The sequence below is a fragment of the Agelaius tricolor genome, unplaced genomic scaffold (genome assembly GCF_023055355.1).
Source record: "Agelaius tricolor isolate 1412-34295 unplaced genomic scaffold, bAgeTri1.0.p SCAF_5, whole genome shotgun sequence".
Classification (NCBI taxonomy): domain Eukaryota; kingdom Metazoa; phylum Chordata; class Aves; order Passeriformes; family Icteridae; genus Agelaius; species Agelaius tricolor.
The window spans coordinates 51,527,700-51,551,315 of NW_027269265.1; the positions used below are offsets into that span (position 1 = coordinate 51,527,700).

The following is a 23,616-nucleotide window of genomic DNA, read 5'->3' on the forward strand; positions in this document are numbered from 1 at the left end:
AGATGAAATGTTCTGAATATAGCCCATGTGAGAGCATTTGGACAAACACCTATGCAGAAGTTTTTGCCTGGAGATGAGTGTGAAAACATTTAATCAGGTGGACCAGATGAGAAGGAACAGGCATATTCCCTTGTTCTCAAACAGGAACCAATCTCCCATTTAAACTCAGATTTAATCCAATTGTAAAGCAAAACCCCTCAGACATCTTTAAGGAGCATTCATGAAGAAGATATTTCAAGAGTTTACTTGCTGTGCTTTTCCCCTTCGTCATCTCTAATTTGCCCTTGCCAGAGCTGTCAGTATCTTCACCCACCCAGATGTCTTCATCCAAACAGCTCATTAGAAGAGAGGAATACAAGCACAGATGGGGTTCTGTAGCTGTTGAACATTCTCCCTTCTTGAAGAGGTAGCAGGCACCTCAAAAACCAGACAGCCCTGTGCTTTCTGCACAAGAGGATACACTTCTCAGCACCATTAAAAAAAATTCTTTTTTCTTTCCCCTAGAAGTATCCTCCTTTTTACCACCTTCTCAGCTTCTACAGCAACAAATCAGCCTTTTCTCCTTTATTACTCCTGCTTTTCCCATCAGACTACACTAGTCTCTCTCTCTTGCACATCTGCTTCCATTTTCTTTCCTCTTTCTGATGTTGCTTGCTTAAGCTGTTGGGAATAACCTTCCATTACAGGTCCATAAAACAGATTTCTTTGTGGCTTTCAAATCTGATTTGCACTCTGCTTCCAGCCCCACATCTCTGCAACTCCCAAAGGGATCTCCAACAATTCTCTGGATGGGTATTGCATGATGAATACGTTGCATCAACAAAGTCACATACAAAAGAAGGAAAAATAACTTGCTTTTTGAGGACAGAAAGGAAAGACAAGTACTTCCACAATATTCCACAAACAAATTCCAAGGGAAAAAAAAAAAACTATGAAAGTCTTCTACATGGTACACAAAATGAGTCATGCACTGAAGTAATAAACAGATTTGAAAAACCAGAATATGATGGGTTGCTTGGAGTGCTTTAAACAAGCTGTACAGAGAAGTAAAAGGCAGGTTCTCTGCTTCAAATGCACAGGTGATATCCAGATATCCAGAGCCAGCAAGGATCTCCTGAAACCATTGGCTTTCCTGGTTGTGTTCATGCTGCTTCTTCAATGGTCAGAGCCTCACAGTAGGTGGGAAGACCAAAGCCTGTCTCTATTGTATAATAAAATATTCTAGATATACAGAAATTGTGATTTGTTTGCTTGTACATGAACAATGAGAAGGGTAACAGAGTTTCAGGCACCCCACCTCCAGCAGTAATTAGTGGTGCTGTTCCTGGGGCAACTATTATGAAGATTGCTTCTCAGGCCTGATTTCATCAGCACCTCTGACTCCTGCTTTATTTATTTCTTTTCAAATTAACTGCTTCTAGTACGGTGGTTAGTGACTCCTAATTATTAAATCCCTAGACATAGAAGCTAGGCAGAATTTAAGCAGTGAAGAAATAGAGCATCTATTTATTTGCCAGTTCTTGTCTAACAATCATGCCAGCCAGACCTAAACACCATCAGCCTCTAGAAGAGTTGCTCATCCTGGCACCTTACTGTGACATACACACAAGGTCAGGCTATGACTGTCTTCCAAAACTTACAAGCCATTTGGCTGACTTTTACTGCATTTTAATTTTTTCCACCTGATTGCAAACTCCAATGCAACATTCAATATTATTGAATCATGTTTTCCCTTTAATTTTATTTGTTTTTAAGAAGTTCTTTATACCTTTCTCACTGGATGGAAAGTTGATTGCTGCAGTGTGCTCTCAGGGGAGTCGCTCCTGCCACTGGCTTCTTCTTCTAAGGATTGTGACAGGGAGGGACTGTCACTTATGTCAAGAGGAATGACAGGTTTCTGGGCATCAGCTTCTGTGGAGCTCTCACAGACCTACAAATCACAAATGAGAATTTGTCTTTTCAACATCTCAGAAAGAAAAACAGTAACAAATGTGCATCAACTGGCAGCGTACGCATGATGACAAGCCCAAAAAGACTCTAAAACAACAGAGATGTTCAAAGCAAATTTAAACAGAGAGATAAATTGAGAAATTTTTCTCTCAAACATTAATGAATACTTAAAAAAAAAAAAAAAAACAACAACAACTAAATAAAGCTGCTGAAATGCACAGCTACACCAAAAAGCTGCAGTCTGCCCTTGCAGGTAATCTACTTTGAGAACTAGGCAAGGTTGCAGCTCCACAGAATTTACACAATGGCAAGTCTGAGCCACCTTTCCACCATTTAAAATCAATTTCCAAGCCACTTTATTCTGCAGCTGATCTGCCTTGTGGTTCAGATGCTCACCCCCAAGGACTGTCCCCTCTTTCAGAAGCAGGCTCCTCACTAACAGAGGAAAAGAGAAGAGATTGGCCCTGCTACAAAACTGTAGCACAACAGAATGCGTGGATAATGATGATAATCTTAAATGACATGATGCAGCAGCAAGAGAATGGGAAATAACCCCAGACCAAAAATTGTCTTCACTCTCTTCAATGATACTTCAGAATCTAATTTTTTTTAAGGACTCAGGGCTTAATGTTTCCAGTAAAAAAGGGAGTTGAAATGCAGAGTGAAACTACTGCAGTCCTCCTGTCACCTATTTACAAAGGAGGAGTGATGGTGATTTTATTCTCCCATGTTGCTGCTCACCTTGTCTACTGAGAGGTTCAGATCTCTGGGATCCGGGGTAGTTATGCAGAAAAACTTCAGGAAAAAAAAAAGAAAAACTTTACAGAAAAATTTGGCCCAATCTGCATGAGGCATGAAGCCTCTCTGCTGCATGCATAGACACCCAAAAAAAGCTCAGAGAAACACATGAAATCTCAAAGGTGTGTCCAATTTCTGAGCTTACAGTGACTAAAGGCAGTGGGAAATAACTTTGAGAGAACATACTTGTGCTTCATCTTGGACTTGCTGCTGTGCTGGGGCGGGCTGCCTCACTATGTAGTTGATCTGACCAACTATAGTCTGCTGAACGTGCTGAGGTGGCTTGGCTTGGTTCAGCTGCAAGCTGGACTGTCCCTGGGCCTGCAGGAGAAGCTCCAGATCCTTCTTCATCTCCTCCAGCTCCAGCTGGTGGTGCATGATGTCCAGGCTCTGCTGGAGGACCTGCTTGTGGGTGCTCTCGTCGTGCCCTGCCGGGGGGGACACCAGCGGCTGCTGCTGCAGGGGTGGCTGCAGCACGTGGCTGGATTTGACCTTCTGGACATGGCCCAGCTGCACTCCCACAGCTGATGTCTGCAGAGGAGCCTGTGAGTGGCTCGAGGGAACCTGCTGAGCCTCCTGGGACACACCAGCACAGCCCTGGTGCAGCTGCTGGGCTGGGAAGGGCTTTGCCACCCTCCCGGACACGTTCTCCGGCTCTGAGCGCGGCTGCTGCTCCAGCCCAGCCTGCGGGAGCTTCATGGGCTGGGGGGCAGCCCGTGGCTCCCTGTCCTGGGGCTGCAGGCTGTACTGCAGAGGGAAGTGCTGCTGCTGAAGTGCAGGAGGCTGGTGGAAGCTCTTGTGGTGGCTGATGTCTTGGTAAGACGGCTGGGCTTGGCTTGGGTGAGGAACGCTGAGGCAGTGGGAGCAGCACACGGGTGCAGAGCACTGCAGCGCAGGGGGGAACTGGGGAGGCTGGCTGCTCTCCAGCTGGGGGGCTGGGGAGTGGTGCCCACGGTACAGAGAGGGCTGTAACCCTTGAATATTTCCACAGAGCAGCACATCTGGGTGAGTAAGATGTCCACCTTCCATTGTGAAACCCCCTGGAAAAAAAACCAGCACGTTTACTCCCTCCTACGGTCCTGACAAATGCATACAATAAAAATTGTACTCAAGGAAACGGCCATCGTGCACATTTCAAATGTAAAAGATATTCAAATAGCCTATCCAAACAGTCTGCCAACATCCATTCAAGATAAATTTTCCAATATTTATCTAGTACTTCAATTCACACCAAACTCCCACTGATGTCAGCTGAACTCACAGTTGAATTACCCAGCAAACACTTTGAAACATTGACCTTATTTTATCTTAACTGATGGATATGGCTTATACTTTCATTTTTTACAGAAGTATGAGCTTATCTTCTCATCCATAAGCACAGGTACAAAAAACAGCTTCCAGGGGGCAAGTGACAAAAATAAAAGAGATTATGTTATGCAGGTGAGACTTGTAAAAGCTGGAAATAGAAGTGACCTATGAAATGATCTTGTCCATCAAGAGATTACTCCCTGCTTTTAAAATACTTTTGATAGCATTTTACCCCTTTTAAGTTTTAATACCTTAAAATGGAAAGAGAACTGATCTCTTAGATCAGTGATCGGCCCACTGAGCTGAATTTACAGTAAAAACCCATTGCAATTGGGAAATCTGTGGCTGCTGAGAAACAAAGTCACAGTATGGACATCTGCTATATAGGTATCACTGTAATTATTGTACAGACAGTGTCTTAAAACCATCTTTGTGCCTAGCAATTGCCAGTGTCTCAACAGTGCTCAGCTCATTTGGCCACTAAGAGAATGAAAGCACCAGACATCTCAATGGTCTTTGGGTGAGTGGATAAAAATGGAAAGAAAAACAGGAGAGTTCAGCACACTCGCTTTTCTTCAGAACGTAGCAAGAGTTTCAGAACTGGATTTCAAAACAAAAAAGGGAGCCCTTTAGGGGAGGAAATGCATTGTCTGCATCTGTCTAGCTTAGACATTTGCCTATAATAATTTTCTTACCCAAATTGGAGAGCTGCTTAGTCCAGTAGGAGGGATCCCAAGCAAACCTGATCTTCAGAGGAGGGCCCGTGTCTGTGTTGCAGTTTGTCTCCAGCAAGCGCTGGATCTGAAACACAATCTGGTGGCACATTAAAGGACAATGATTTTATTCACTGTTTTAAGATTATGAGAAATATTTTATTTGATCAACATCAAAGCCTTAAAGCATTTCTCACAATTACTGCACAACAAGCATTGCTCTTACCAGTTCCTTACTGAAGAGAAATGGGATGGTCTTTTTACTACACACGGCCCAGCTGATGAAGTTCTGGACATGTTCTACCTGTCTGCCTAAAACCACAACACCTTGCAGTTGCTGCTCCAGCCTCTGCTTTCTCTCACTGGTGATTTTCTGTTAATAACATGAATCAGTAGAAAAAGGCTGTCATTCTTCAGACACAGATAACACATGCAATCATTGGCACTGCATTTATGCAGTATTTGCAGCAATACTGCTCTTCACAATCTCTTTAAACCACCCATCACAGAAAGGAAGCAAATCCAACTCAGGAGATGAGTCTGGATTCAGGAAGAGCAATGACTTCCCCAGGAGCAAATCAATCTGCATCATTCTGGCCCTGGTTTAACAGAATAACACAACCCTCAAGAAAGCTGTAGAACTTGGATCAAATTTGCATGTGGGCCACTTTCTCATCTGGAAATTCTGATCAGCAATTTTTCTCCTCAGCACATTTCAAAATAAAATCTCACATGCTTCAAGTGGACATCCACAAACTGAAGAGTCAAAACTCACGAGTTCTGTAACAGAAATTAGACCAAATAATAATTTCTGAAACAGGGGATTAATTGGGCTGCTAGTGAGCTCCTACAAATTAAACATTGAAATCAGAATCTGGTTTATTTTTCTAAGTACTCAAAAGATGCACACATATTCTCTTTCAATGCATTAGGAACTGTGGTTAACTCATGATTAAGAAACATTTTGCCACTTTGCCCTGAATCTTTGTCAACCATTGATGCCACATCAAAGTCTGCAGGAAAAAACCCAAATATTTGAAAATATAAGGAATGGGACAATAGTTCCCACAGTCTATATTCTTTCCACTGGAACTGGGATTAAATTTAATTTACTTTGATTTCCCAAGGTATCAAATGCAACTAGCCTTACTTACTTCCAGTTGTTCAAGGAGGATATTTGTTCGTTTATCAATTTCATTCATCAGAACCATCTTGGCCATTTTTATTTGGTTTTCCACCTTTTTGTACAGATGTTTTACTTCAAGCAACCTGTGGGTAAGAGGTACATATCCCTGATGTGTCATTTATTCACTGCTCAGCAGTTATTTGCTACAAGAACTGATTTGTCTACTGACAGAACAGCAGTGAGAGTTGTATCATCATTTCCTATCAGCTCTCCCCTACTTCTCTGAACCCTGACCACCCCTCTCTGGATGTGACACGCTAATGCTGATGGAGTCTCTCAAACATCATGCCAAAAAACAGTCTTTAGCTCTTTTTCAACAAATATATACATAATATATCCAAAACTTCCATTTTATACTAGATTATAAACTGTATAAATAGATTTGTACTCTTGAAATAGTTTTATTAATGTAGAAAAGAGATCCAACAGCTACTAAATGCATAATCAATAGCTGAAATCCAGTTCCAATAATTAACTATTTTCATTTTTGTGAATTCTTCTTGACTGAAATTGCACCTTGTTTTGAGGTTTCTTGAAGAAATAAGGCATCTTAAAAATTATCTTTATTTGTAATATTGTCAAATTATAGCTCAGAAACAGATTATACAAAGAAATCTTTACTTTGAAGTCAGCTGTCACATGCCTTACAAAGAGCATGGAATCGTGTATTACAATGCCATGACTTGTCAGCACCACTTCAACATGAATTTGATATTTTTCATCTTCTTATTCTTTTCTACCCTCCAAGAAAAAAAAAATAGAAGCTGCATTTAATTCTGTTAACCTACATTTAGTAAAAACATTATTTTTACAGATCACCTACTTCCATTAAAAAAAACAGCAAAGCATAGCAATTACCTGTCTTCAATCTGTTTAGCTGAAACCTGAATCCCATTTTTTTTCTCCTCCACCTTAGTTATGACATTCTCCAGGATAATTCTTTGATTTTGCAGAGCTTCATCGAGATGCCTGAACCTGTGAGAGAAGGGGAAACTGTCACACCGTGGTTTTCCACGTTCATGCAAACAGGTGAGAGAAGGGAGGGTTTCTGCCAGGGCAGTGAGATAGATGTGAGTTAAATCACCTGTGAGACAGCTGAGCTGAGTTTGCTGTGGCTTTTAAATTCAGAGCAGCTTCAGCTGGCAAGCACAGGCGGAAAAGAGGGAAGGGCGCAGGCGGAAAAGAGGGAAGGGCGCAGGCGGAAAAGAGGGAAGGGCGCAGGCGGAAAAGAGGGAAGGGCGCAGGCGGAAAAGAGGGAAGGGCGCAGGCGGAAAAGAGGGAAGGGCGCAGGCGGAAAAGAGGGAAGGGCGCAGGCGGAAAAGAGGGAAGGGCGCAGGCGGAAAAGAGGGAAGGGCGCAGGCGGAAAAGAGGGAAGGGCGCAGGCGGAAAAGAGGGAAGGGCGCAGGCGGAAAAGAGGGAAGGGCGCAGGCGGAAAAGAGGGAAGGGCGCAGGCGGAAAAGAGGGAAGGGCGCAGGTGAGCCCCGCTGCAGTGAGGTACCTGTGCTCCTTGTGCTCGGCCAGCAGGCAGCTGCGGCAGGTGAGGGTGTCACAGGTCTCACAAAACACCTTCAGTGCCTCTTGAGGGTGCACTGGACAGAACAAGGAAAACTCCCTTGCATCATCTTCAGCTGCTGAGGAAGGCAAAGCAAGGCTGTCATCCACAAGGAGAGGTCAGAAACAGAGTAAGCAACCTCATAGTTTCATGGAAAGTTGCAATGACATTTTTTAAAGGCACAGAACCTGGAACCATCTGATTATGTGAGGCTGGGTTTGTTTGCATTTTTTCCTTACACATCCTACAAACTGAGCACACCAGGAGCAAGCCATCAAAGCAAATCATACTAAACACTCATGAATTTAAAGTATCATGATTTGGAGTACCTGCCTCACGACTTTAAATGCCCTGGTCTGGTAAACCACTCAACAAAACTTTTGTAAAATGTAGACTAGCAAATATATTAAATAAACTTGCAGTCACAGCAGAAGCAAGGAAATCCTTTGTTCTTAAAAAAGTCACATGAGCAACTGTTTTCCAAATTTGTGTTTGTTGTAATGCAGTTCATAAACTTCAGCAGCTGGGGCTGATATTAGACCCTAGAATCTGTTCATAAAAGGATTTTCTAAAGAGCAATGTGATGAAGAGTAAGAATGGACAGTGGGCATGCAAAGTGGAAGGATTATTTCTGTACAATCTATTCTTGCCTTTTTTCTGAATGGTAGAACTGTTTTAGAAAGAAGGAGCACTGTCAACAAAAGATGCCAGAAAAAAACAAAGCTAAACCATGGCAAAGCCAACCCTCTCCCACCAAGGAAAGGCTTGATTGCTTCCTCACAGTACTCCAACAAAGACATTGTCCCATTACTCTTTACCAACATGGGAGAAATTAAACAAAACAAGCATTCTTAGATAACACATATTGGTAAAATTTTAAATTATATAAAGGCATTAATTATTTATACATAATTATCTGCTCGTATGAAATAAGAAAAAATATTTCCATTTTCTCACACCAAACTTCTTACTTATCTACACATTTTTTAAAAACCCAACCTGGGGCAGAGACCATACTCTCATCCTGTAGCAAAATGAAGCCTTTTATGGGTTCAGAAGTGATAACCATTGCAATTACACAGACCCACAGAGTGCAGCAAGCTATACTGGCTCAGCCACTTCATTTTCAAATTGTAAAATCCAGAACAGAGGCTAAGAAAATCTCATGGCTAACAATGACAATGCAAATATGGAGAAAATCCATGCCACTCTTTAAAAAAATATATGTCAAACGGCCCAGTTTTTAGATTGTTATCTACTCTAAATATTTCTGAGGAGCTTGATTTATTTCCTCCAGTTCAATTGACTTTCATTCCACCTTCTTAACAATGTGCAAGAAAATAATTTGTGACAGATTAGGCCAAGAGTTTATGTAACAGCCTTACATAGCTTACATTGTTATGAATTATTTACTGCAGTACCCTGCTTTATTCTTCAGGAAAGTCTATTGGTTTATGTCATTATTGAATCAAATGCTAATAGGTAGCATTCATAAAGGAGGAAATTAGATTAGGGCTTTTTTAACCCACTCCAATATTTTCTTCTAGAAAGGATCAAACTGAATTCACCCTGACAGCAAATTTTTTTCTGATTACATTGCAAATATGTACTTTTTATTAAAACCTGCATCTGAGAAGCACATAATGAGGTTGTACAACCAATATATATCCAAGGATGATGTCAAAGATCATCCCCTATGTGATCAGATTTTACATCTTAAAAGGGAAAAAAAAGACCATAATAACTTTCTGACAGTTTATGGGCTGGAAAAGCCTTTCAAAGTGTTCAGTATCTGCAGAGCACACAAGCTGTTTTTATGTAAACTCAAGATCAAGTTTTCTATATTAAATTCAAACTGATAATGACATATGGTCTTTAATGTCCATGTAGTTAATATCATGAAGTTACAATCCTATATAATGATTCCCCCTTATTCTCTCTCTGAAGGGTTCTTTAGCCTTTGGGTGATTGCAATCATCCCAGAGAATTCATTGGGGTTTTTTAATACCATGTCAGATTTAAGAGACAAGCAGATTTCAAATGCAAACTGAGAATAAAATCAGTATTATCTAATTGCAACACAGACCCACAGCCTCTGCCACCAGTAATCCCCTGAATCAATTGACATATCAGTGAGAACTGCCACTGAGCCATGGCATTCCTGACCTACTTTTTACTCAACTCAGAGCAACATTTTTCAGTTTTGAAATAAATTTAATACTTAGAAATCAGGTACTAAACAAGGGAACAACCTTGTTTTTTCTAGAAGCAAATACATAACCACAACTACCCATTTTAGCTTCTTAAAAAGAACCTCCCTTGGTGAGCAGGGAAAGCTCAGCTGCCCTAAATTCTGATAATTCACCATTTTCCACAGCCTATATTTTCCTTATCTCAGGTGGATCTCTTGAATAATTAACAAAGTTTTAAATCTCTGCTCCTCTGATCAGTTGATGTCAATTTTGGAAAAGCCACCTCCGCTAATAGAGTTCTGCCTCCACTTCCATAATTCTCAATGACTCAGACTCCTCTCAAAAAAAACCTCAAATAATTAAAATTTTAATTTATTAAAATTACTAGAAATGGGAAGGACTTAATGTCTTTGGTGAGGGTGTTTTGCTACTTTACTTCATTTCTGATCCAAGGAATCTAACACTACCAGAAGACCTGGCCCTTACAAGGGAAATGGCAAAAGATAGAACAGTTTAAAAGTGCAAGACCTCTTAATGGTGTCAAGAGCTTACACAGAAGGTGCTGTTTTCAGAACACCCTGCACCAAACACATTAAATCCTTCCTGACTGCCAATGCTGTGTGTTTATTTCCAGAATGGAAAAACACAAACAGTCTGAGTTCTGGTGTATCCCAGGATTTGCTTTCTTTGAACTGTTCTGAAGGCATATCTGTCATAAATAGATAAAACATACATTAATAATAATAAAAATAATATAAAAGCACCAATTCCATTCCAGATAATTTCTCTATTAACTAGTCTATATATGAACTACCAAGCTCCTTGCTCATGTTTTGCTCAACACAGGGAACTGGGTACTAAACTAAAATTCTCTCTCATGTTTTTATGAGTCTGCATCTTTTTATTTATATAGCACACACAGACCCACAGCTAAGCCACACATATAATTTCTTACCAGCATTTGTCAACAATGTGAGATGATAATCTCAGTTAAAGTGACATGAGATTATAAACAATTGAAGCCTCAAAACCACAGTCCTTATCTTGTCATCAATTCAAGAAGAAAAACATATTGTCTATCCAATCAGGACATGTGAGGGGAAACTGGGGGACTTCAGTTTATATTATTCTCTAGAAAAGACCCAAAAATCATTTAAATGTAATTTCTGGGGTTTTATTATTACCATTCTTATGGACTTCTTTTGCTTACACTCTATTTAGCAATTGCATATTTTGTCTCAAGTGCCTCAAACTCTGCTTGATATGACCACCCAGTACTTAAAAAAACTTCTATAGCAAGTCAAATCTTCTACAGGAAAAATCCTAAAAGAAAATAAAATAAAAATTATCCATGGGCTTTTTTTTTTTTCCAAATTTGTGTTTGTTGTAATGCAGTTCATAAACTTATTCCTTTTTCTGCCCTTCATCTTCCTTATGAAGAGGAATAAGCACACAGCACAAATACTTATTTTTCATTAAAAATTGCTTATATAAGTCTAGGTTAGCATACTCTGCTGCAGATTTCTGACCTATGAGTAAAGAAAACAATGACTAATAACAGGAGATGGCAATACTTTCTGTAGATCACCATAGTAGATGGATGAGACATATTTGCCAGTGGGCTTAATTTATGTTTGTTCAAGCACAAATTGAAAGGAGCATCCTGTAGTGATCACAGCCTCCTGCTGCCTGTGGCTCCCTCACACACCTTGTCCATATGCACAGGAATTGCTTTGTCATGGTTTCCTCAAGGAAATTCCCCAAACTGGGACAGGAAGACTGAAAGGGCGAGGCCTCCAAACCCTGTCCCATCACTGGGATCTTCTGCACATGCCTAACTGTCAAACACAAATATCCAAATTTTCTCCAAATACCATGGAATGCTGATTGTGGCAATGGCCCTGAAGCTGGAGGAAAATCACCTGATCTCTTGTTGACACATACATATCCTTCTGGGTCACCCAGAGCCTGCTGTGTGTGGACAGAGCCTGCAGCTGCTCCCTCTGCAGCTGAGTAACTGATATGGGAAGAAAGAAAACTCCAGTGCATCCCCTGTACCTGTGCAGCCCTTCAGGGATAAGGACAGGAAGTGGTCTCCAGGTTCCTGGCCATGTCTGTGTTCCTCTGTGCAGGAGCTGCACAACCACTTATTGCATCTTGTGCACAGACTGTGGGCAGGTCTCTTCTCTTTGCACATGGAGCAGCTCTAAGAACAAAAAGGGCAATTACACACACATGACAAATCAGCTGTACAAACTGCTGTCCTTAACAGACTATCATTCAGATTGGGGAGCTTAATAGTTTTTGTCCTCAGACTAAAGCAATTCAAGTTATTTTTAGAGTCTGGTTGTAACTGTCTAACATTCAGGAAAATACATAAAACATCCTACAGGTGAGACAATCTAGAAAACAACATGAGGACACCCACGTACTATTAATGAAAAACTTAGTTCCTGTCCTCTACAGAGCTGGCCAGAAACGAGCTCAGTTTATATCTTGATATCACACGTGGTGAACTGGAAGCACGAGGCACAGGAACATGAGAAGACCTGGAAACCTTAATTAATATTTTCTCTATTGATTCAACAATTCAGGGAATGCCCTTTGCTGTACAGGCCATGCTGCCTGGACATGTCACTGGGGGGAAATGAACAGAGGAGCAGAAATGAAGGGGGTAATTCAACACCTTGTATCCAGAATAAACTCAAGAGTAATTTCAAGACAGCTACAATGATAATTCTTTTAAAAATCATTTGCACCTTGTTTCAAAACTCCCAATATTCGTGTATTTGGCTCCCCACAGCCACAAATAGGTGCTCATGGGCAGAGTGAGCACAGTGATGTAAATTTACCTTTATCAAAGCATAAAAAGCAATGCTTTGCCACCACTTGATTAAACTGAAGCATTTCCCTCAAGATTACAATATATCTATATTGTATAGATATACTGTAGCTATGTACACACACAAATGTCCTCAATATTGCTTCTACTCAGGGCTACTCAAGCAAATAGGAATAGATGGCAAAACCACTTCCTAAAGGCTCCTTTCTGCTGGGCATCAGCTGATCTTCAGTTCAGCTGGGAGTTCAAATATTTGCATCCCAACTAATTGATGGGAAATGTGAAGAGAAGGACACAGCAGCCTGTGCCCAGCTCATAACCCCTGGTGCAGGTTCTGGTGAGTGTGAGGGAAGGGTTTCTGCCCATGGTGGCTCAGGAAATAGAAAGTCTGAAGGAAGAACTACTGCAGTTCTTAGCTGGTTGTCTCAGTTTAAAACCACAGCTTTAACACTTAGTGGAACATCCATATCCACCTAAATCCCCTGTCAAGCTCTGACTCACTTCAGCACAGGAAGAAAAATTTTTTTTTGATAAAATTAATTTAAATTTTATCCTTTCCTTCCATGGGTCTGGCATCTCACACCAGGTCTCTTATCAAGCCACTACAGAAGAGTTTCTAAATACTCATTCACAAACAGATTGGGCAATTCTTGACAATAAGACAACAAAGCAAAGTTCTAAATGTGTTTAATTGTCTAAAGAGGGAATTGTTTGTGCAAGCCAATATGCTATTTTAGCCATTTGCTTAGCAATGTTTTCCAAAAGGTACATACCATAATTGAAACCAAAAAGCCTAATAAAACTTATATAACCAAAATGCAAGAACATTTAATTTGGGGAATAAAGATTGTTATATGGAAATAAGTGACTGGTCTAAAATGTACCCACCTAGGTCCAGCTCAGGAAAACGCTGAGGAATGCTCTGCCTTCTCTGCCATCACCAGAACTGGCTAAGCAAGGTTTACCTGCAGCAGTTCAGCTGCCAGCCTGGCTGGAATGTCTATTGACACTGCACTGTGTTAACATCACTTTTAAGGTGCAGAGTGTTCCCAGGGCTGCATTATTTATGATGTGGAAATGGGATTTTGGGCAGGAGACTCTGAATTGTGTATTTCTGGAAGCGCTGCTGCCGGCATGCAGCACATCCTATCATTTATGCTCCACTCTCTCACACACTGAGACACCTTCCTGCTTCCAAACACTTTGTTACAAGCCTTGACAGACTCCCACTCGAACACAGAAGGAAAATTAAGACAGCGATGGCAGCTCAGATGTGCCTCAGGTGGATGATCTGATGCTTCACCTTTTGGTGTCACTGGTGGTGAAACTGTGGCTTTCATTTGGAGTGTGGTGGTTAAACATAGAAAGCAAGCAAAGCTACATGATTTGACTTAATAAAAAGGAAGCTGAAAACTGTGAAGGTTCACAAGTTGCTCTAGGGTACTCCTATGCTCCAGTGAGAAATCTGCATTACTGAACTGCTCTTAGCACTCCTGAGGGATTACAGAGAAGAAAATCCTTTTTTAAGGATGGCTTGAAAAAATAATCTACTGCTTTTGAAGACATTAGATATTCTCATCTGATTTCCTTTCTACACAAATTCTCATTGAAAAGTAAATGATGCAAGTCACAGTAATTAAGAGTTCCCAGCATAATAAGTGCATTTTAAAAACTCAGCAGTATCTTCTGAATTTTCTTCCTGTCTTTGGAGGGTGCATGTTAATACACCCCTTCTTGTTGTAGATCAACTTAGGTTGCACCCTGCAAGCAATGTACACCTGAAGATGTCAATACAGTTTGCTTGCCTTAATTATTTTTATGTCCCCAGAACACTCTGTGGATCAGGTTACACATTCTTTACTCTTTAACAATACCCAACTTTCTGTGCTCTTCCTCTCCACCCAAACTAGTGGCAATTGCAAAGCTGTGAGAATAGCCCTGCCTGTTTACTGGGTATTTAACTGAAGTTAAACCCACCTATGTACAATGCCAATTCAAGGCAAAAGTTGTAATCCAATACCTCTCTTTGAATCCATTCCCCAGTGGGAAACTGCAATATGATGTGACTTTTGTATCCTAAAAACAGAGAATCACAAAATTGTAACTGCTCACACGACCTAACGGGTGATGCTGATGTAGCCATTTAGCCAAGACTCAGCTCCTGTGCCTAGTGGATAGAGAGGGGAATTGTCCCTCTGGAGCTGTCCAGGGAGGCCACATCCAGAGCATTCTCCTCAGTTCTGGTCTCCACAACTCAAGAGAGACGAGGAGATACAGGAGAGGGTCCAGCAGAGGCCACAAAGGGGATGAGGGATCTGGAGCATCTCTCCACTGAGGAGAGGCTGCAGGAGCTGGGCCTGGTTAGGTGAGAGAAGGCTGAGAGGGATCTCATTAATGCTGATAAATATCTCAAAGGAGGGCTAAGAGGATGGTGCCAGACACTTTTCAGTGGTGCCCAGGGACAGGATGAGGAGCAATGGCCATAACTAAAACACAGGAGGCTCCATCTCAGCATGAGGAACAGCTTCTTTACCCTGAGGGTGCCAGAGCACTGGGACAGGATGTCCAGGGAGTTCATGGAGTCTCCCTCTCTGGAGACATTCAAACCCACCTGAATGTGTTCCTGTGTCACTGCTCCTGTGACCCTGCCTTGGTGAGGGGTTGGACTGGATGACCTCCAAAGATCCCTTCTAATCCTAACAATTCCATGATTGTTTACCTTGAGTTGAGAGCTAAGAGGACAATGAGGAATCCAAGACAATCAGTACCTTCCCAATATGTTGAGCATCACAGATAGATTAGTAGCAATATTTTTAACGGACTGTTTAAAATACAGGGACTAAAACTGATTCTTCAACTAAAGTTTTAAAATTTCTATGAAGGCAGTGTGTCCATCTCTGGTAATGAAGTAATTACAGTGCTGCATAAGCAAACTATAAGATAATTTTTTTATTTAAAACAAGATTTTCTCTGTTTGCAGTGCTCATCTGACAGTGTTTCAACAAGCCACAATTTCGTGGCTTTCACTTACCTTTGCCATGGCTGAATCACCAACTGGAAAATCCTTGAGGAAGAAATTCTCAACTACATCCCTTGCAAAGCAGGTCTGTTTGCACACAGGGCAGGAAAGGATACCTGAATTCAAAAAAAAAAAAAAGGAAACCACCAGAAATAAAGCAATGCACACCAGCCATGCGAACCAGGAAATTATATAAACCACACTTCAGTATTGTGGCTTTTTTGGATCACATGGGCAGTTCCAGGAAACTAAGGCATCCTTCAAACCCTCAGTGGCTAGACCTGGTTCAATATATAGAAAAGAAAAACAAAGCAACAAAACTCCTAGAAAAACACCATATTTCAGTTGACTCATTTCCATGTTTATTGATGATATCTGCACGTCCAAATTCTCACTGGGTTTCGAGATGATTAAAACTGCACTTTAGACTGTACCCCCTTGTTACAGATCTACATGTGCTTTCTGAGATTTCCTGTGCTTCTGGAGCAGCTTTACCCCTCCAGAGATGTACCCAAGCATGGAACACAAACTCCTTAGTACCAGTTTTACAGTGCAGGATGCAATCCAGGTGAAGTGATGGGGGAGTAACGTGCTACAGGCAGAAGCAACAAGTCAGAAAAAAGATAAAGGATAAAAAAAGCTTCATAAGGAAAATTATTATAGTAAATCCAGAGGTGGCAAAACGTGCTCTCCCCCAAAGCAAAGTGAGCATCAGAACCTGGCTCCAGCCTCATGAATAACTGAGCACAACTGGGGTGAATCTCAGTGTCTGCCTGGGCTGAGAACCAAGAGTTCAAGCAGGTGTCCATGACTGCACACCTGCATTTTTGCACCTCTGATATTCGTTCCCTGACTTCTTGGCCTAGGAGCTCTCTTGTATTTGGCTCTGTTGGTTTGGGGTTTTTTGTAAAAGGACACTGCATTTTCCTGGCCACATTCCTGCAAGCTACTGCAGGTGTGCAAACAGTCCTTTAGAGAGGGTGGTGGTGGTGTGCCAGTCTGTTTCACCTTATCAAAGTGTATCTTTTCTTTTAATCCAAGTTTTTTACATTCTCTTAAAAGCAGAATTTCTATGCTATGCTCACCTTGCCAAGTCCTCTCTTTATGATAACTAACAACAGTATTTTCAATTAATAGATGGTTTAAACTCGCCTAAGATAAGGTTTTAAAGCAAGATCAATGACAACATTCTACTGTTCCATGTGGGTTTTTTCCCCTTGACTCAAAATTGTCAGTGCACACGGAATGTGGCCTGTAAGTTAATTAAACCTTAAGCTCTCTATTACTCTTCACATTACACCATTATCAGAGCCTCTCCCGTTTTCCAGGTGCTTGGTATTGCCTGTCCCTTGGGAATGGCTCCTGCAGTCCCTGCCCAGGGGCAGAATGCTAATTGTGAAATGTCCCCAGTTTCAGAGCTGGGCTAGTGTAGCTTTAACAGCAGCATTCCACATTGACAGGCACACACAGACCCCAACACATCCCTGCGTTTCTGCTTCTGACAAAAGCACTACCCAGATGTCTGAACACACTCACTGCCATTCACAAATCCTTTGAGGAAACTCTGAGATCTGGAACATCTTTTAAGAGTCTCCCTTACCAAGAACCACTTCCATGAGGTTTGGATCCTTTTTAGCCCAAATCTTATATAAAAGGAAAAGCATAATTGCTTTGTATTTTCCAAGGTTGCACTTAGAGCAGCACTGTGGTTTGGGGGCCCATGCAGCAGACCACAGTCGACCCAAACTGTTCATTTTACTGTGCATTTCACACAGCCCTGAGAGGCCATGCAGACATGAAAAGGAGCAGGCTGTGCCCACAGGTGCCTGTGCTACTCAGCCACAAGTCACCCCAGGGGAAAGGGCAGCACGAGCAATTTCCAGTGCTCTGCTCATCAGGCATGCAAAGTGAGCTTTGTTTAACGGTGTTTGCTGGCAGGAGCTACAAAGGTGCTAAAAATGATCTGATAAAGATGCCCACAATGGCAGAAAGCTGAAGAACTCTTTTTAGCAGTTGCTCCACTTTGCATCCTTCCTATAAGGACTGAAGCTGAAAAAAGATCTGAATTGCCTACAATTTTTGTAGCTAATCACATTTTACATGTTACACCCTAGCACAACACAATTCTCATATATTGGTGGCACCGAAACCTCTCCATGCTTTCCCAAATGACAGAGTAGGAGCCTTTTAGGTGCCTGCTAGCAGCTCTGCTCTCTAGAGACATGCAAAAGCAGGAGGCCAGGCAAGCTGTGTTACACTGACAGTGCCTCCTCCTCCTCCTCCTTGTAAATGGTGCTTACTGCAAGCACTGCTGAATTGCAGCACCAATTCCTGGGAGCTGAAACTCTCCTCAAGCTTCCCTGCCAGCCCTGTAGAAGTGGCACAGCTGGAACAGCAGCATGACTAAAAAGACAGACATTATCTGATTGATAAGCCAGGAAGCAAGACACCTACTCTGCAAGCAGCTTCCCAAATAAGTCTCGTGGGACATGCTCTAATTCTCAGTGCAGTCAGGAGAAACCAGCTCCTGACTTCACAGAGCCACCTGGAGCCCTTGGGGACTGGAACCAGCCTCTTTCCCCCTAACAGCATTGCCAGCTCTTGATCTGGCTAACAGTGAGAGAAAACCTCCATGATGAGGCCACAGAATGCCCTGCAAGTGGACCAAGAGGGAAATGGCCAACAGGTGATTTCCTGGAGTAAGAAAGGCACGACTCTCTCAGGTACTCTCTCATTTACGGGTGAGCATCCACAAATCATTTCTGGGAGCAGCTGCTGGCTGGCAAACAAAGGCACAAGGCTTTGTCCCACAAGGACAGCTTCTATCACACAGTACACAGGGTAAAAAAAGGTCACTATTGAAGTCACTACTTGTTGTAGTAAAGGGGAAAAATTATAAGAAAAAGGCTCAAAAATCTGTTAGGCTGTCATTTCTTCTAAGTCAAGCTAGCACTTTGCAAGTTCCCATGTGAAAGCAATCCTGGTGTGAGCAGCTCATTAGCACAACAATCTACTCCTGGGTGAAAAACAACCAGCACCTGTATAAACTGGTTTTACACTGTTAGCTTTCCTTTTTCTATCTCTCACAAACAGCACATACACCTTTCCTGCACATACACCCTGGGGTCTGAGTGACCAATTGATAATAACAGGATAATAACTTGTTACTAACCAATAAAGAAACTGGCAAGAAAGCTACTGACCAATTGGAATCACACACCAGGTCTGTAAAACTGTATAAAAAGGAGTTCTGTGAATAAAGAATTGCCTTTTTCCACCATGAAGAAAATGGAGTCCCGTGTGATTTATTCCCTTAACTATTTCATTATGTTCCAACACTATTCTGTTAGTACAGAATGTTAAATCAAATTAAACCAATTGAATGATACTTCATGGAATGCTTATGGCCTCAGGCATGTTCATGTGAGCTTTAAATTCTGCTAATTTGTTACAAACCAGTGAAGGATAGAATACAGCATTATTAGAATGTATTTAGTTTGATAATGAGCAAGGCAATCTTTATAGTGTTTTTAAATTAAAAAAAACCCAACTTCAATAATTTTCATGCTTAGAAAACATAAATCATGCATGGGTTTCAGTTCTGCACAAAAGCCTCCCTCACATATTTGCTGAGAAACACAATCAACAATTTGAAGGTAAATAACATTACTGGTGATTAATATTAAGGGACATCTAAAAGTGATGCCTTGGATGCACAGCACAATTTTCTCCCAGGTTTTAGATCCAAGTTGTGCTGCTAAAATCAGTGTTGTTCCAGAGATACACATGGAGCAATTTGCACAGGTCAGAGCTTTGTTTTAGACCACCAAGTACAGCTTAGATTGAGTAAATGTCAGAGCGTGTCTCAAATATCCAAGTAACTGTAAATTACAATGATTTCAAATCTAAAATTCCCTTGAGATGAACAGAAGGCAGGCAGAGCCATCAACTTAACTTTAAAAAAATTTAAAATTTTTAAAAAGCGTAGTTAAGAGGAAAAATAATGGGGACACCACAGCAACAGAGTATTGGAAGTCCTTTCCTAGGAACAGGTGGGCTAATCAAAACCACCCAATACTGAATCTTATAGCTAAAACTTTAATAAAAGCACAGGAGACAAATTTGCATCTTACTAGAAGAGAGATTGCCTGAGCATGGTGGCTTTGGAGATCACACTTATTCAGCTAATTGGGTTTATTTGATACCTTTTCCCCTTAATGAAAACCTGTGCTCTATGGAAATGCCCCAGTCTTTTTCAATATGAATTCCCCAAAGAATCAAAAGTTACCTTGGCATAATAAATACAATCCAAAATGAACTGTGGAGCAACAATTAAGCTGAAATTAAGCAAGTAATTCCATACACATTCACCAGCAGCCACCAGCAGCATCCTGCTGTGCTTGTGCTCAGAGTGCAAGCCACCAGCAAGGCACATTTTCCTGCAAACCCCTTACCTGTGCTCTGGATAAAGAGCCACCCACAGAGTCACCTGTTCTTGGGGACAGGCGGGTGGTGGGAGCTGCACACACAGGAATTCCCTGGGATCAGGCAGTGCTGTGGTGCACACTGAAGTCACCACCCCTCTCCCTGGGGCTGCTCCCTCGTCTTTGGCCAGGAATTCTGGCCAGCCAGCAGGGAAGAAAGGTGCCCTGAGTCACTACAGGGTGCAGAGGTTTTTTCTGCTTTTGCCTTCTTCCTTGCCCTTTCCTCTAGGATTCATTCAGGCCTATGAGAGCTTGTCTTGATTGCATTTTTCCCAAATAAACATCCCATAGTCAAAATGAACAGCAGTGTCCTACTTCCCTTCTTGCCTGGGTCTTCCCTCAATCCTCAGACTGGAGCAGAAGGGAAGAGAGGAGCTTTTCCCAGTCCAGGCAGCAGCAGGTCTCACAGTGCCATTCACTCCCACTGTACCTTTTGCAGACCATATTTTCAATTTCCTCAATATTTTTCTTGCCTTCCTACCTTGCCACTGCCTCCAAACAACACTGCTCATCTGTTTTAAGAACCTGCACTTTGCAGACAGCTCATTTAAATATATCACGATCAGAGCACTGTGGGTGAAGGGAAGAGTACTCAGAAGCCCTGGAGACTCACTGTTTGTACATAGGAGAATGATGCAATTTCTGGCTCTGAAAGGCAACTCAGCAAGGAATTACAGGACTCCAACAACAGTTCACATGTTAGGAGATCAGGTACAATTGTGGTGCCTAAAGGGAGGCCAGTGTTGATATCAAACCCTCCAGAAGCGGCAAAAAGCTGACAGAGATGTTGACACATTCTAATTTTCGTGGAAAAAAAATTGGTAGGAAGGAGGTGGGAACATTTGCATAAATTATCTTTTAGAAGTTCAGTGCCTCCTGCTGTTTAGCACTTGAAATTGTTATTTCTGACATCCCATTTCCCTGCTAAAGAGATGGCCATCAGTTCAGAAAGGCTAGCAAGGATCCTAATGCTGGATTTAAGCCCTGTCTCATTGTGATACACAGAATAAAGCCCTACTTCACAATTATATGCAGGTTAAACCACATATAGGATATTCTCAGTGTATGTGAGCTATCAGCTACTGAAGAACCTCTGCAGACCACACTGTACTGAAGAGACTCCTGCAAAGTGTCAGCACATGGGGGATGTGGAGGAGCAGCCCTAAATCTGAATCCTTCCAGGGCCCACTGCTCCTTTCAGCCCCATCCCCAGCAGCCCTGTGCATCTGAGCATCCCCACAAAAGGCACCTGCACCAGAAAGAGATGTGTAACTCTGGCTGTGTCTATGTGCAGGCACCTCTGAGCCCTGCAAAGCTTCAGCAGCAGATGCTTACCTGGCTGAATTAGTTTGCAGCCCTTTTCCAGCAGTCACCAGGTTTATTTCCACTCTCACACTCCCTTCAGCCAGAGCAACTCAACAGAGGGTTGGGGAAAAATGGAATTTCAGAGGCAGTGGATCCATTAGTCAGACACAGATGCCCAGTGTGGACACTCCAACTCCACACCTGGGGTATCCAAAATCAGCTTTCAGGAAAACAAGAAGGTTCTGCCTCATCCCATCCAAGCCCCAGCTCGGATGTCTCACATCCCACATCCCTTGGTTAACGGAAGCTGCCACAATGCATTGGACCCAGTAATAACAACATTTAGACAGAGTGTCCCTTTGTAAAAGTACCAATAAAGAAAGAGCTAGAATTTCTGAACAGTTTCAATAGTTTCAACTCCATCTACACTGCAACAATCTAATTTCTAAGTGACAGAGCTGTGGATCTTTTACAGAAATCACCTCAAGTGCCAACTGTAACCTCTCCACCACCCATGGACACCAAGCACATGAAAAACCACAGCTCAGTTTTGTTTCAAGGTCTTCCAGTCTGGTCAGGGTTAAATAAAAAGAACCCTCAAGCTGACTGCCTCAGAAATAAATCAATGCAGATAATTTACTTATTATTATCATGAGAATCGATTAGCATAAAGGAACAAACAGTGGAGCTACTACACACACCACATTTGTACTTGCTGTCCACATGTTGCACCTATTCCTCTGCTCTTTTTCCTCCAACAACCATCAGAATAATTATTCTCAGAGAGCATTAACTACACCTCAAGCTGCAGGCATAATTTACATTTCCTTGGAGACCCAATTATAGGTTATAGGAAACAGCTCTGAAGACAACCTCCCACTCCACAGTTTCATATTTATATAACTAAACCCCTCAAAGTTTCACTTGCCTTTTGGGTCTGGCAGCCAAACAGCACAGTGCAAAGGGCTGACTAACTTTAAACCCACTTGAAGTTGACTAAATATATACATTATGAACAGTTTTTCTCTTCAGAATAACCTTTCTACTCCCCTTTTTAGAGGTAAAACATGCATTTGGTTCTGAGTGGCTTTAATTAAAGCAAAAGGGTGCTCTCCTTCAGGATAAATAGATCACTGCATTGCATCACCTGCCTTCAATGAGTGCATCAAAACAAGGTTATTGGGTATCCTGGAGATAGCACAGCTCTACCAAGGCAGCTAAACTGCCTCACTCTGAACTAAATTGTGGTTTACAGAACTCTGTGTATGGCTTCTTGTCTGTTTGTTATTATTTAAATACAGGCTGAAAACAAGCCAAGGCATTGTGTGTCAACACCTGGAGTCTCCTTAAGCCACTGCTCCACACTTCCTGGGCCAAAACTTCACACTGAAAACAAGCCTAGAGCCAAAGCAGTCCTAGAGCTCAATCATTTTCCTGAAATAAACCCCCTGAAGATCACTCTGATCAACACCTTGCTGACTTTTGGATGTGCCTCACTAACAAGTGTTCACAATTAAGGATCCACAATTATATACATATACATACATACATATATATATATATACATATATATATATATCCTACCATACCAGCTGAAGAAAACTGTTTACCTTCATCAGGAAATAATAAAATGCATCAAGTGGACATCTGTCAATACTTGAAGCCACATAGTCTCTCTTTAAAAGTTTGGTTTTCCCCAATCTGTTCACATTTCTCTAATACACGACCACATCACATTTCTTGGCATTAAGTGAACACAACACAAGAATGGACAGTTTCTGAGTTATGCAGAGAATATGGGCAGAAATTATGCAGCCATTTTTTCCAGGATTACTTTTCTCCAACTTTGAGAAGTACAAAAGGGCAAAGAACATTTTTAAATGAAATTACAGAAAGTAATAGCTCAACACACAAGTTCAATACAAAAACATCATACAGTTAAATCCACCACTTCACAAAGCAATTTAAAAAGATGAAAAACTACTAACAGCCTTTTACTTTACAGGTTAGGCTAATTACACAATTTGGTCACAAAATGTTAAGAATTCCAGGGCTTGTATCAGTTAGCAGAATTCCATAAGGTGTTTCAGTCCATCTTTTTTGACCTGCCTTGTTCTTAGGGGTCCTAACTGTGATTGAGCAGCAATTACCTGTGATTTTTCTTTTCTTTAAGGAAAAAAAACCCCAACAAACCCTTTAGCTGAGACAATCTTGCAAAAACATGGGCTTCTTCCAACAATGCACCTCCACTGGTCCTCACCTGACTA

General features: G+C 41.6%; 1 protein-coding gene across 1 annotated transcript in view; it reads right to left on the reverse strand.

Annotated features, from left to right (window-relative positions):
- Positions 1 to 23,616, reverse strand: part of TRIM66 (tripartite motif containing 66) — a 46,378-nt gene that overhangs the window by 19,400 nt on the left and 3,362 nt on the right. The window contains exons 2-10 of the mRNA XM_071427936.1: positions 15,573 to 15,676; positions 11,758 to 11,905; positions 7,454 to 7,586; positions 6,814 to 6,930; positions 5,924 to 6,038; positions 4,996 to 5,142; positions 4,752 to 4,869; positions 2,935 to 3,788; positions 1,769 to 1,930 (exon numbers count right to left, since the gene is read on the reverse strand). Of these exons, the coding sequence (XP_071284037.1) occupies positions 1,769 to 1,930; positions 2,935 to 3,788; positions 4,752 to 4,869; positions 4,996 to 5,142; positions 5,924 to 6,038; positions 6,814 to 6,930; positions 7,454 to 7,586; positions 11,758 to 11,905; positions 15,573 to 15,676 (1,898 nt within the window). The remainder of the gene's footprint in view (positions 1 to 1,768; positions 1,931 to 2,934; positions 3,789 to 4,751; positions 4,870 to 4,995; positions 5,143 to 5,923; positions 6,039 to 6,813; positions 6,931 to 7,453; positions 7,587 to 11,757; positions 11,906 to 15,572; positions 15,677 to 23,616) is intronic.